Source organism: Capsicum annuum, chromosome 6 (assembly GCF_002878395.1).
Source record: "Capsicum annuum cultivar UCD-10X-F1 chromosome 6, UCD10Xv1.1, whole genome shotgun sequence".
Classification (NCBI taxonomy): Eukaryota; Viridiplantae; Streptophyta; class Magnoliopsida; order Solanales; family Solanaceae; genus Capsicum; species Capsicum annuum.
Window position 1 is genome coordinate 78,696,484 of NC_061116.1, and position 13,955 is coordinate 78,710,438.

Consider the following 13,955-nt stretch of genomic DNA (forward strand, 5'->3'; position numbering starts at 1 on the left):
ATAGTATCAAAATTTAAGAAAACTTATCTCAAATCACAAAAAATTTATCTCTTCAATCATAGTTACTATTAATATTTCACTAAAAATTTCTCAATTAGCAATTATCTATCACGAACACATGATGATTTATTATTATAAATTTCGAGAACATACTAAAACTTTAGAAAACTTACCTCAAATCACAAGTAAATTTATTTCTTTAATCATAGATATTATCAAGATTGTAAACATCAAAAACTAAATTTTTAAAAAACATACCTTGAATCACAAACAAATTTATGAACACCGATAATAAAGAAAAATTTATTTGATAACTATATTGTGAACGTGTTATTATAGAAAGGAAGGATCCTAAATTTATAAAAAAATTTAGGTTTAATTTACTTTCTTTCTTTGTCATTTCAATTTGTATTTATTTAATTTAATAAACTAGCCTTTATGGTGTTTTTTTATTTTTAGGTTTAGTTTTCTTTCTTCTTTTTTTCCTTTTTTCAACCACTCGTTTTTTTTTTTTCCTTTTCAATTCAAATTAGTTTTCTTTCAATTTATTTATTTATTTATTTCCTCTTTTCTTTGTTCCCTTTTTTTCCACCAAACGATTTTGGTGTCCTTTTCAATTCAAATTAATATTCTTTTCATTTATTTAGTTTATTAACAAATTATATTTAAGGTAAAATTTGAATTGATTTAAGACTATTAAATATTATAATTTCTTTTCTAACTTAAATAAGGACTTTAATTAGTTTCAAAGTCCTAATATTAATAATAATTTAATACCAATAATTAGAGAAAATAATGAAAAGACGATTTTATATAAAGAAAAGACTTTTAATGAAAGGCAAAAAGTTCGAACAACATTATTAAAGGCCTTCACACTTTTAATATATTAGAGATTAGAGATAGAGATTAGAGATAGAGATTAGAGATAGAGATAGAGATAGAGATAGAGATAGAGATTAGAGATATACAGATAGAGATATAGTCGGTTAGTCAACATTGATTTTATTCATACAAAAATACGAGTGGAACTATAATAGTTCATTTTGAATTATTGAACACTTTCTTCTCAAAAATATTCAATTAAATAAAAAGAGAAATACTTAAATCATGCATTCTATTTAACACAAAAAAAAAAATTCTTATTTGACTTCAAATCTTTTATACTATAATTTAATTTCTATGAATTTGCATAAAATATCAAGCTACTCTTGTATTAACTTAAGTACAACAAATGCCACAAGTATTATGTATATGTCATTGGCTACTTGCTCAGTTCCAACTTACACCCGGATTTTGGAGGCAAAATCTTCCATATCAGTTTCCAAACGAGTTAGGAGAATTCTACCATCTTTAACTGCTGAGGCAATAAAACATTCTTTCTCCAGAGTTTATTTTACTTTTCTCAAGAGCCAAAAACATGTCGAATGTAACTTCTCTCTAGAAACCAGTGGTGGCGGCTTCATTAGAGAAGGGAAAGGGATATGGCAAGCAAACCAACAGGCCCAAGAGCAATACTACAACTCCAAGGGCCATGTATTTATTGTCAGGATCACTGATTTCTTCTGATAGTGGAGCAATAGGCCCTCTTTGGAGGAAGAATATTAGCACTACCCAATAAAATGCCACATCGTTTAACAATGAAGATATTCCCAGAAGCCCAATAGATAAAGCACTGAGGCGAGCTGATGCCTGCCACTTAAAAATTAAGGCTCAATCATAAAAGAGATAATACATCGAAACACCCTCAAACTTGTCGCCATAACTTACTTTAGACCCTAAACTAATCGGGCAATTATTTACCCCCTTTAACAACTTTCAAGTGAATTAATTTTCACTCTATAATTATACTACTAGTCTCACAAGAGAGAGTGCGTTGCACTCGCGCCCACATCGCCGCCATGTCATCGCCACATCATAATTTTTTTAAAAAATGTTACTCCCTCCGTCCCATTTTATGTGTCGTCATTTGATCGGGCACAGAGTTTAAGAAATAAGGGAAGACTTGGTAAAGTTTACCAAATTATCTTTTATCAAAAAATGTGCCAATATCTTTTTTTTTTAATTAAGCGGGACCAATAAGGGTAAAAGGGTAATTGTGCCTTTAAAAAGTTGCCAAAAAAGGAAAAGCGAAACTTATTTTGGGATGAATTAAAAAGAAAATGATGGCACATAATTTGGGTCGGAGGAAGTATTTAATAATTTAGTAAAAAAAAAAAAAAAAAAATAACCCCCACCCCATGCCAGTTCACCCTCCCCACCCATACCCCATCTTCATCTTCTCCGATCACCACTACCATCAACACCGTTGCCGCCATTGACGCCGCCACTGAGGAGGATGGTCCAATCTCCATTTCACCAAATACTTCAACATCCCCAAATTCTCAAAACATCTCAATTCACAACACTTCCTTCTACCATCACCATTGTCGCCGGAGATGAGGACCACCTTCCATTTCACAAATTACTATACCACCCCCTGCATTTTCACAAATACAAGTACATTTCTCTTTAAATTACTCTTCATATACGAAAGAGGCAGCATTTTAGTTCTACATCATCACCAAAAAAATATTTTCCCCAATGGCAATCATTATTAAGCTCTTCATCACTCTTCTTCTCCTTGCACTTCTCAACAAAGATACTTTTGGTCCCAAATCCCCCATTAACATCATTATTTCTCCCCTTCCAACCCCACCCATGCCACGAAAATGCCTCCCCCTCCATTTTTTTTTCATTTTCTCCATTAACACCACCAAAGAATTAACAACCATAAAGACATCAATTTAAGATTTTTCCTCCATTAAAATATTATTTCAACCTTCAATTTTAACTCCTTTAGTTAGAAAGTCTCGACCATAACAATGTATTTGGGGGAGGGGGGATGAGGGGAGAGGGGTTGAAGAAGATGAAGAAGTGAAGAAGATTAACTCCTTCAGTTAGAAATTCTCGACCATAACAATGTGTTTGGGGGGGTTGAAGAAGATGAAGAAGTGAAGAAGTAAAGAAGATGAAGAAGTGAAGAAGTAAAGAAGATGAAGAAGTGATGAAGATGTTTATATATATATACAAAAAGAGAATTTGTAAAATTTAAAAGGTGGGTCCCACATTTTTTTCACATTTTTTAGGCCATTCACTCGTTTTTTTAATTTGTCACGTCAGCAATTTGGGTGGAAATTAGTTCACTTGAAAGTTGTTAAGGGGGGTATATAATTGCCCGATTAGTTTAAGGTCTAAAGTAAGTTTTGGCGACAAGTTTGAGGAGGTTTCGATGTATTATCTCATCATAAAACACATCTCTACACTTCTATTTCTTATGTTAGCATTACCTTTCTTCCCCACATGGCAAAAGCAACCCGGCCACCATCAAGTTCTCCTGCAGGAATGCTATTGAAGGAATTAATGAGAAGTCCAGCCCAGGCCCATATCACAAGTGGATTTACCGATATAGGAGTTCCTTCCTTGAGAACATCTCCCAAAAGAAGCTTGGCTACAAGTGAAGAACCAAAAAGGCTTAATCTTTGCACAATGCAGGATTAGACCACTAACAAAGAAGCTAATTTAGGAATAATAGCTGGTTGGAAAAACATTATAACTCCATCCATTTTTATTTGTTCAGAATTGACTTGACGGGAAATAAATTTACTATATCACGTCTGAATAGTATAAATTCAATATTTTGGAAAATGATTATAGTTATTTACAAGGGCAAATTAGTAACAAAGTCAAAATATCTCTTACTTGTCTAAACTCGACAAGTAAAAGTCGACACCTGTTTTTTTTTTAAGTGGACAAGTAAAAGTGGATGGAGGAACTTGTAATAGAAACTATTATTATGGTCACCACCAAAAAGATCCCATAGAGGAGCTCAAACAAGCAGGAGAAAAAGCACACATCACAATAAACTATATAGCTATTAGCACTTACCTATACCACCAGCTAGAAATGATTCGTGAAACACAGAGGGATCTATGATGATGCCAATGCCATCAGTAGGAGGTAAGATGAATCCTGAAAGCAAAAGAATAAGGCCCACAGAGAACCCAGCTAATGGTCCAGCTGCTGCAACTTTCAACAGATCTTCACGCTTTGGTACAACATTTAGAATCCTTGTTATAGCACCAAAGGAGCCTATCTGCCACCACAACAGCTCATTAGACATGAGTTACATGACTACTAATCACATTTCAGCACTCAACATGAATCATAGAAGGAAGATTTAGAAACTAGTTAAGCACAGACTTAAGAAGGACAGCGGGTCAAAGTTTTCTTGCGGCAAGATAAAAAGAAATATGATGAAAGCAGCCCCTAGAGCACTATAACATATAATACTACAACCAAATAAACATGACATGTAACCTCCTTTCATCATGAAGTCTACCCAAAAGTGTAACGACCCTCATGGTCGTTTTGTGTTTCTAGCTAGTTTTTACTATTTTGACGTGCCTCTTATTACTAGCAGAGGTGGTGACACGATTCCCGAGACAACCGATGAGTTTCAAAGAAGACTTGGTTTTGAAAGTTTGACCAAAGTCAACATTTTGGGTTAACAAGGTCGGATTTGAGTTTAGACAGGTCAAGAAAGTAATTTCTGACTTAGTTGGATGCTTCACATGAATCCCGATGATTCTAATAGGTCTGAAGAACGTTTTATGACTGATTTGCACATTTGGGTTATGTTGGGAGGTTTCGGATGAATTTCGAGGGATGGATCGATGTTTTGGTTGAAGGTTGGCTTTGATGTTTTGTTGTCTCTGCTGCCAACAACTCCTTCGCATTCGTAAGGAAAGGGAGGGGGTCATTGATCTTCATGTTTTCGAGACACATTGATTGTTCTTTGCGTTCGCAGAAAAGAGGCATGGGCTGCGTCCAGCTAGACACTTCGCGTTCGGATGGCTACATCATGTTTGTGAAGAAGTTAAATACTTTTTAAGTGATTAATTCTCAACCAGATTTTGTAATTGATAATTCAATTTTTGGAGCTTGGGAACTCGGATTTTGGCAATTTCAAAGGCATTTTGCTCGTTTTAACTCGGGGGTAATAATCTAACCTCGCATTTACTATTTCCCTGCTATTTCATCATTAAATTTCATGACTTAAATCACTAGAATTCATTAGAAATTGGCAGTTTTATACTTAGACTTGAAAAATGGTATTTCTTGATTTAGGGGTCGAATATTCATCAGATTTTGATGAATTTTCATGCATAAACTTCTTACCTTATGGGTAACTTGATTTTGAAATAAATTACTATTTTTACCTTTGGTGGCTCGGGGTTAAATTTTGAGCCCGAACTAGAAACTTTTTAGACTCTTATAAAGTGTTAGTGTTTCTAAGTGCTTATTGTGATAGGTTAAGGGTGTTGGGGATCCCACATAAGTGAGATGACGAGCACTTATGCGGGTACTGGTGTCATGATATAGGTAGAAGCCAGATATTGACTATTGATTGATTTATGGTATCAATATATGCTGGGAGCATGATATATAAGCTTTTTAGCTATTTAACACTGATTGACCTGATATTCATGACACATTATTATCTACATACCTGAAGTATTGACATGACTAAAAGGCATTTTATATCTGCTCATGACATATTTTCTGTATGTGGGAATTTATTCATGCTCTCAGAGTTCACATGCATAGTTCATTAATGTATCATACGGTTCTTCTTTGACGGCCTACGGATAGGATCCAAAGGTGTTGAGATAGGTCGTCTTTTATTTGGTTCTTCTCCGATATGATACAGGCATGACCACGAGGATGGATATGTTCAAGTGTGTCAAGAGTCCACACAAAGGAGTGCATTGTGGAAGTGTGAAAGGAGGGCCTAAAATACACTAAAACCACCCCTAGACCTACACTTGAAGTGCGCCCCTTCTATGAGGGGCCTTTTGGACATTTTATCTTTCATTTGTAATATACTATAAATAGAGCATTGTAGGGTTTGTCTTTAGATATTGATGATATTTGTAAGTTGTATAACACTTGAAACACACTATCTCTAGTGTGAGAAGAGACAAACCCGAAATTAGGGCAACTACAAGTGTGGATTCACTTGTGTTGTGTTCTTGGCTTGGAAATGTAGGTGTTTAGGAGATTGACGTCCCTCTTGTGTCCACGTAAGAGTGTCGGTGTCGTTATTACATGTTTTTAAGGGTTTTGGTGTTTGATACACACCTTAGTTCTTGGGTCTTGTAATAATCTATGTCCCACTACCTATCCTTTTATTTCTTGTACTTGTGTAGTTGTTTGTGTTCTTGTTCTAGTAAAACCGTGTGTTGTTGTTGTTCTTATCATCTTGTGTTCCTCTCGTGTTGTGGCTGTTTTGGTGTGATATACACCTTATTATTGTGTTCTTGTTGAGTTGTTGTTGAAGCCGAGACTTGGACTCCTCTGGTCCTTGGTTTCTCTTATTGTTGTGGACTGTTTTGAGTGTCATTTCTTGCATTCCTTAGTTGATTCGTATCATTTGGTATCAGAGCTTATGGTTGATTTCATTCTTATGGAATCAATCTTGGGCTAGCTCACTTGAAAATGAAAAAAAAGTGTGCTGAAAAACTGAAAAATCAAAAAAGAAGCAAATCTGTCCATTTTTGTGTCTTGGCCGAAATTGTGTTCTTGTTGTGTCTTGGCCGAGATTTTTAACTCGTCTTGAGTGTTTCTAGTGTTAATTTTATTCTTCACTAACACCATTGAGTCTACATCTAAGTTTGAACTCGTATTTGTTGATGTTGTTGTTGTAAACCTAAGTGTGGCCGTGTATTGGTGACATTGTTGTTGTTGTGGAGTTGGACGTTGGATGTTGTTGTTGTTCTAAGCTTGGCCGTGTGATGTTGTTATAAATTGGTGGCCTAAGAACATTTTGTTGAAGTTGTAGTAGTCTTGGCCATGTGTTGAAGACATTGTTGTTGTGGATTTGGGAGTTGGCTACGTGGAATTGTTGTTGTTCTTGGAGATTGTTGTTGCTGTTCTTGGTGTGGTTGTTGTTGTTCTTGAAGTTCTTCACCTCCTTCATATATTGTTAGAACATAAAGTGAATGTTGGATCCTAAAAGGTGAAGGGAAAAAGTGTAAGTACTTGTTAGTCTTGAAAGACTACCAGCCACTCAAAGACTTGTCAATCACTTCTCAACAACTTTTCAATGTTTTAAGGACCATGTTTTGATGAAAAAGTACAAGAAAGTCGAGTCTTGAAATTTGAATTGAAAAAGGGCTCCAAGACTTGTATTTCCCTCCTTTTAACCAAATTCCTTCATTCTAATTTGTGAATTGGTCAAGACTTGAAAATTGGAAAATAAGAACTTGTTAAAAAAAAACCACAACCAATAGTGGACTGCCACGTCATCTTTTTTTACTGTTCACACATCAAATTTTAGATTCTTAGTTTCATTTTCTTGTTTCCTAGTTTCACTTGTTGGTTCTAATGCTAATTAACAAGCTAACTAGATTGTAAGTTAGTTTTGAGTCCGTTTTGTTCGTGTTAGCGTTTGTTGTGTACTTTTGTCTTTTTGAATCGTTGTTATTTCTTGGCTCAAGCCCGACAAAATTTGGTTGAGTTTCAAACCAAAATTTATTCCTGACAAGATAGACTTCACTCCTCAATCTCCTCACGAGTTCCTTAGCCGGTTTACAACCCTCGTGGAATCTAAGTGTGAGGTAATCAAAGTGTGTGAATGTGGTGAGGATACTTTGAGCTAACTTGTTTGTTTGTCTTTGATTAGTGTCTTTTCCTAGGTACCATGGACAATAATACTCTCTTGGGTCGTCTTGAAGCTATCCTTCGTGACTATGAAAGACGAGAAAGGGAATGGGTACCGTACAAAAGAATTGGAAACCAAATGCCCCAATGTACGCCAAATCCAATTCCTCCTTGTGATGAGAGCTTGCCAAAGGAGCAAGTGGGTTGCCAAGACACACGCCAAGGTAAAGGTCGTAGCTCATGTGAGCTACAAGGTAAAAATGCTATTTCCTACACTCCTATAAATCTAGAATGTTGTGATGTGGCTAGTATTAGCCAAATAGATGTAGTTGCGGATTTGCCTAGTATAGAAGTGCATGAATCTTTCCTTGGTAATACTCTTGGTGTGTATGATGATCAATTCACTTATAAATGTCGTTCATTACTTGAGCATGAGTATAGTGTGCTTGAAAAGTCTCAAGTTAATGATGGTGTCTATAGGGTTGATCTTGATAATGCACATGATTCTTTGAACATCTTGTATGGTAAAAACCTTGCTATTAGTTTTGTTCATAGAGATCCTGTGTATGGAAATGTTGTGAATAATGGCATATGTCTTTTTGAGGCAGGACTTCTAGTCCGTAACTCTCTACTCTTGAATTTTAGTCCTCTCTTAAAGACAAATATCTTGTGTGGTTGTGAGGTTGACACTCTAGTGATCAAAAGAGTAGCCTTGGCTTGAGTCCTTGGCTACTCCTACCCTTTGATCCCAGTGTCACCTTAGGGTGTGGAAGGGATAGTCTCGGTTTTTGTTCATCATTTCTTGATGTTTATTCTAGCCACTTCCTTTGTGACGTTGTAGTAGGCTTTTCATAATCAAACAAAGGATTTTTGGTTGTACTTCAAGTGTGTACCACATTGGCATGATAATGTTATTTGTTGCACTAACCCTAACCCTTACGCTATGAGGATGTTGTACTTATTTTTTTTTTTTATTTTGCAACGTATGGATTCGAGGTCGAATCCTTTTCAAGAAGGGGGGATGATATGGGCATGACCACAAGGATGGATATGTTCAAGTGTGTCAAGAGTCCACACAAAGGAGTGCATTGTGGAAGTGTGAATGGAGGGCCTAAAATACACTAAAATCGCCCCTAGACCTACACTTGAAGGGCGCCCCTTCTATAAGGGGGCCTTTTGGACATTTTATCTTTCATTTGTAATATACTATAAATAGAACATCGTAGGGTTTTAGTCTTTAGATATTGATGATATTTCTAAGTTGTATAACACTTGAAACACTCTCTCTAGTGTGAGAAGAGGCAAACCCGAAATTAGGGCAACTACAAGTGTGAATTCACTTGTGTTGTGTTCTTGGCTTGGAAATGTAGGTGTTTGGGAGATGGATGCCCCTCTTGTGTCTACGTAAGAGTGTCGGTGTTGTTATTACTTGTTTTTAAGGGTTTTAGTGTTTGATACACACCTTAGTTCTTAGTTCTTGTAATAATTTTTGTCACACCACCTATCCTTTTATTTCTTGTAATCGTGTAGTTGTTTGTGCTCTTGTTCTAGTAAACCCGTGTGTTGTTATCTTCTTGTTGTTGTTCTTATCATCTTGTGTTCCTCTCGTGTTGTGGCTGTTTTGGTGTGATATACACCTTGTTATTGTGTTCTTGTTGAATTGTTGAAGCCGAGACTTGGACTCCTTTGGTCCTCGGTTTCTCTTGTTGTGGACTGTTTTGAGTGTCATTTCGTGCATTCCTTAGTTGATTCGTATCACGATGGCCAACGAAAGGATCTAGAGGTAGTACATGGACCACGTGTGTCCCCCATAGGTCACAACCAACCTAAAGCAGATGTGTATGTGTATTGATGCTTTGGCTGCCATATCGTCATATTATATGCATTGCATTGCATAATATCACTTAGTATGCTTTATTTCTTTTCTTGCCTGGTGAATTGATCTTACTTGTGATAGTAGACTATCGCTAGACTCTGAACTCAGTAGATTATTTCCTCTTATCTTGATATTGTATGGATTGACTATTATATTGAACTCTGATTTTCTATTCGAGTGAGCATGGAGGTTGGTGTGGAAAGACCAACTCTTGTCATCACTTTATAAGGTCAGTCGGAAATGTTGTTGCGTGCACATTTCTTTCATACTCACCCTTGCTATTCTGCACCTTTAGTGTAATACCCCGAATATTTCTCGCTCAGTTCAGCCCTTAGTACGTACTTGTAACACTTAGAATCTGAAAAATAAAGTTAAGAGTTGAGGGATTTAGTCATTTTGACTCCCTTTAAACTTCAAAGATTTCTAAGTTGACCCTCCGGGCTCCGAGACAATGATTTTTGAGTTAAATTATATTCAGGGGTAAAAATAGCATGTCTCGGGTAAGTTTCAAAATTTTCGGACGAGGATTGGATCGCATTCAAATTGAGAAAACAGTAGCTCACCGCGATTAGGCCGCGTCGCGGTGGGTATCGCGATGAGGAGGCCACCGCATCGCGGTGGAGGCCAAATCGGCATTTGTCAATTTTCAAAGGGTCACCGCGATTGCACTGCGTCGCGGTGATACCCAAAATAGCAATTGTCACAATCCAGTGAGTCACCGCGATTCCACCGCATCGTCGTGGGTATCGCGGTGAGGCCTTAATCGGCGTTCCAATTGCGGGATTTAAATCCCAAGGGCAATTTCGTCTTTCATCAAGCCCCCAAAGTCGTGTAAACAAAAGATTTATCATAATATTGAGCAAAATATGCTCATTGTTCATCAAATCCCTCTCAATTAAAAACCCTAGGCTTCAACATTCAACTTCAAGAATCCCCAAAATTCCACCATTCTTTTCCCAAAATAGTTCAAAATTCAAGGTTCCCAATTCAAGAATTCTAAGAATCAATCTTCAAGAGCATAAATAGGATCTCAAACCAAGCGTCTTCATCTAGTTCATCAATTGAGGTATGTGGGATTTTGAACAAGGATAAATCTTCCATCCTTGTGCTCAAAGCTAGTTTTAAATAACAAATTTACATGATTTTACATGAATTTCAATTTAGGGTTCATACTCATTTATTGCTATTTGAAGAATATGATGCTTTAAGTGTGTTTAATGTTGCTACTTTCGTAAATTGATGTGTATGATTATATTTTCCAAATTTTGAGTTGAATTATGAATATTTACATTATCAAGCATGAACGGGTTATCAAGCCCTAGTTGAATGTTGCTATTTCAAGAGTGATTATGCTTTTAAGCATCCCATGATATATTTATAGACAGCTTTGAATAAAGATTTGATCTTTTGATCTTTTGATCTTTAGCCAAGATATAGAATCCACTCTACAGCTTAATTTCAGTTTTGAATGAACAGCGCACAGTTAGCTTTCAGTATGAAACATTATGACTCTTAAAGTGGATTTTCCTACAGAATGAGCATATAATGAAGGGAGTATGTTTAGCACCGAGCAGGAAGTATGGGTTTAGCGCATCCTACTTTCCTAGAACTACGAGCCAACGTAGGAACAGATTCAATATTCCCATTTCTATATGGATGACAGTTACAGATCTGATCACTTAGCTCTTATACTCCCTGGCAAGAGTATGACACCTCTTCCCAACGTGAGGTTTTTCCCTAAGGGGAACAAGACGTTGGACTCCATGATAGCTTACATGGTTTATGTCGATTAGAAAAACCTCCCTAATAGAAAATAATAACAAAAAAGCTTCAAGAAACTAGGTGTAAAGGCTCACAATTTTACTCAGATAATATCCTGCATAGCACATCAGTGATTAGATTTCAGCTTTCAGATGATAAAAGTGAGGCATTTCTACACTTAGCTACATGATTTGAAAACAGTATACAAGTACAGTTTATAGACTTTAAAGGTGATGGCTCACCAGTTTTATACAGTATGTTTAATTGTTCATGATCTATGATTTTTAGCTTTCAATTATTCCAGCCATGTGAGTCATTACACACAGCATACATATTTTATGAATTCTTATAACGTTAAGATATTGATTTACTGTCCATTCATCAGTATATCCGCAAAGTACTGATCCACATATACATCTATGTACTACATTGTCTCATAATGTAGGTTCAGGAGCTCAATCTCAGCAGCGTGAGTGATTTCGGGCATCTCTATTACACCCCTACAGTTGGTGAGTCCCAACGGCCTATTTATCCAGATTACCAGCTCTCATAGGATTTGAGTTATTGTTTTCAGTTTAGTCCGAGTCAGTTGGGGGTCTGTCCTAATGGCTCTCTAGTTCCTTAGTAGTAAAGGCTTGTCGGACTACTAGCTATTATTTTCAGACTTTCCGCATTTGTTATCCAGACAGTATATTCAGTTGATTTCAGACAATTATGATATAATTTAGTATTGATGCTTGACCTGTTTACCTTAATGGGAGTTATAGACTTAGTAGCAGGCATATAGGGTTAGCTTGAGGCTACTCATAGTCTTGAGCACTATGTGGCGTCTCGAGACCAGGTTTCGGGGCGTTACAAACTTGGTATCAGAGCCTAAGGTTTAGAGAGTCCTAGGGAGTCAGACAAGCCGCGTTACGTAGAGTCTTGATCATGGGTATGAAGCGCGCCACAATTATGAGCAAGAGGCTACGGGACGTTTCAGGAAAATATATCTTTCTTTCATAATCCATCATGCTTGCAGCTGTCTCTATCTGCTATTGACTCGTGCTCTTTCATGACAGAATATGCCTCCTCGCAGAGCTAATGCTCGTAGGAATGATAACCAGGCACCTCAGCCTGTTGATCCCCTGAATGAGAATGTGTTTCATGCCGAATTTCGGGCTGCCTTTCAAGCATTAGCCCAAGCTATGACCGCTAATATTCAGGCCAATAATCAGGCTACAGTTCCGCGTCAGCAAGAAGGTGATTTAGCTGCAGCCAGACTTTGTGACTTCATGAGGATGAATCCGCCCAAATTCTTTGGGTCAAAGGTAGGTGAGGACCCACAGTTGTATCTTGATGAAGTGAAAAAGATCACCCAAGTTATCCATGTTACTGAAGGGGAGAGTGTAGAATTGGCTTCTTATAGGTTGAATGATGTTACTTATGATTGGGTTGTTATGTAGAAGAAATGTAGGGGAAAGAATGCAGCTCCCATGAGTTGGCAGGTGTTTCAGGATGCTTTTCTAAACAGGTTCTTTCCGTGTGAGTTACGGGAAGCCAAGATTGAGGAGTTTATGAACCTGAGGTAGGGCTCAATGACAGTGAAGGAGTACTGTCTTAAGTTCAACCAGTTATCTAAGTATGCTCCTGAGTTGATAACTAACACTAGATCTAGTATGAGTAAGTTTGTTACTGGAGTGTCTGGATTGGTAGTCAAGGAGTGTAGGATTGCCATGCTTATTGGAGATATGGATCTTGCTCTTGATGACTCATGTGGTACAACAAGGCTACAACAACATAGCCTTTGTTGCTCAAAGAGGAAAAGGTCATAGGGGTTACTCTCACAAAAGAGGATACTCAAACTTAACCTCAAGAGGCAGGGGTTTCAGACCTGCTGGACAAGGCAACAACAAAGCTGGTCAGTCTTCTCAAAATGCTGAGAAGCAACCCAAGGTAAGGACAAAGAAAACTGTCAAATATGTGGCAGGAACAATCTCACAGCCATGAAGTGTTTCTATGGGTGGGTCTATTCCTACCAACCTGTTGAGGATCTACCATAGGCCTTCTCTACAGTTAATCTTAACTGCAGAACACCACAAGTGAGGAAGAGACCATGTATGTTAACTGTCACGACCCGAACCAGGGCCCTGGCCGTGACAAGCATTCCCGAACCGTGAAGGCCCAGGCGCCCTCTGTCTATCTGGTAATCATGCACAACATTCAAATAATAAAAGATAATGCGGAAATAGAAATCTACTACGGAAACATGGTCAGTCTGAATGTGATCATAATACTGAAAAATGGAAATCCAAAATATATCTGGATAATAATAATGTCTGACTCAGTCTGCGAAATCTCTACTATGAACTAAACAAAACTGTCTGAAAACTGAGACAAGTCCCCCAGTAGATCAAAACATGACTAAAGATAAATATCTGAAAGTAAACAGGCCTTCTGGAATATAGAAGGCTCACACCTGCACAATTTGCTCTGCAATCTGAAATATCTATTGTTTATCTGGACCCCTAGGTTGTGTCTCAAAACCTGGAAGGAGGGGGGGTCAGCACAAATGTACTGGCACGCGAAGAAATCCAAAATAAAGTATTTGAACATATATATAATAGATGAGAGCAAT

The 13,955-nt window shown here is 37.2% G+C and overlaps 1 protein-coding gene across 4 annotated transcripts in view; it reads right to left on the reverse strand.

Annotated features, from left to right (window-relative positions):
• Window positions 1–1,122: 1,122 nt before the first annotated feature.
• Window positions 1,123–13,955, reverse strand: part of LOC107852494 (probable zinc metalloprotease EGY2, chloroplastic) — a 31,645-nt gene continuing 18,812 nt past the window's right edge. For all 4 annotated transcript variants that reach the window (XM_016697529.2, XM_047414776.1, XM_047414775.1 and 1 more), the window contains 3 exons: window positions 3,925–4,132; window positions 3,327–3,487; window positions 1,123–1,689 (listed from right to left, as the gene is read on the reverse strand). In XM_016697529.2, coding sequence (XP_016553015.2) covers window positions 1,438–1,689; window positions 3,327–3,487; window positions 3,925–4,132 — 621 coding nt within the window. In that variant the 3' untranslated portion in view covers window positions 1,123–1,437. The remainder of the gene's footprint in view (window positions 1,690–3,326; window positions 3,488–3,924; window positions 4,133–13,955) is intronic.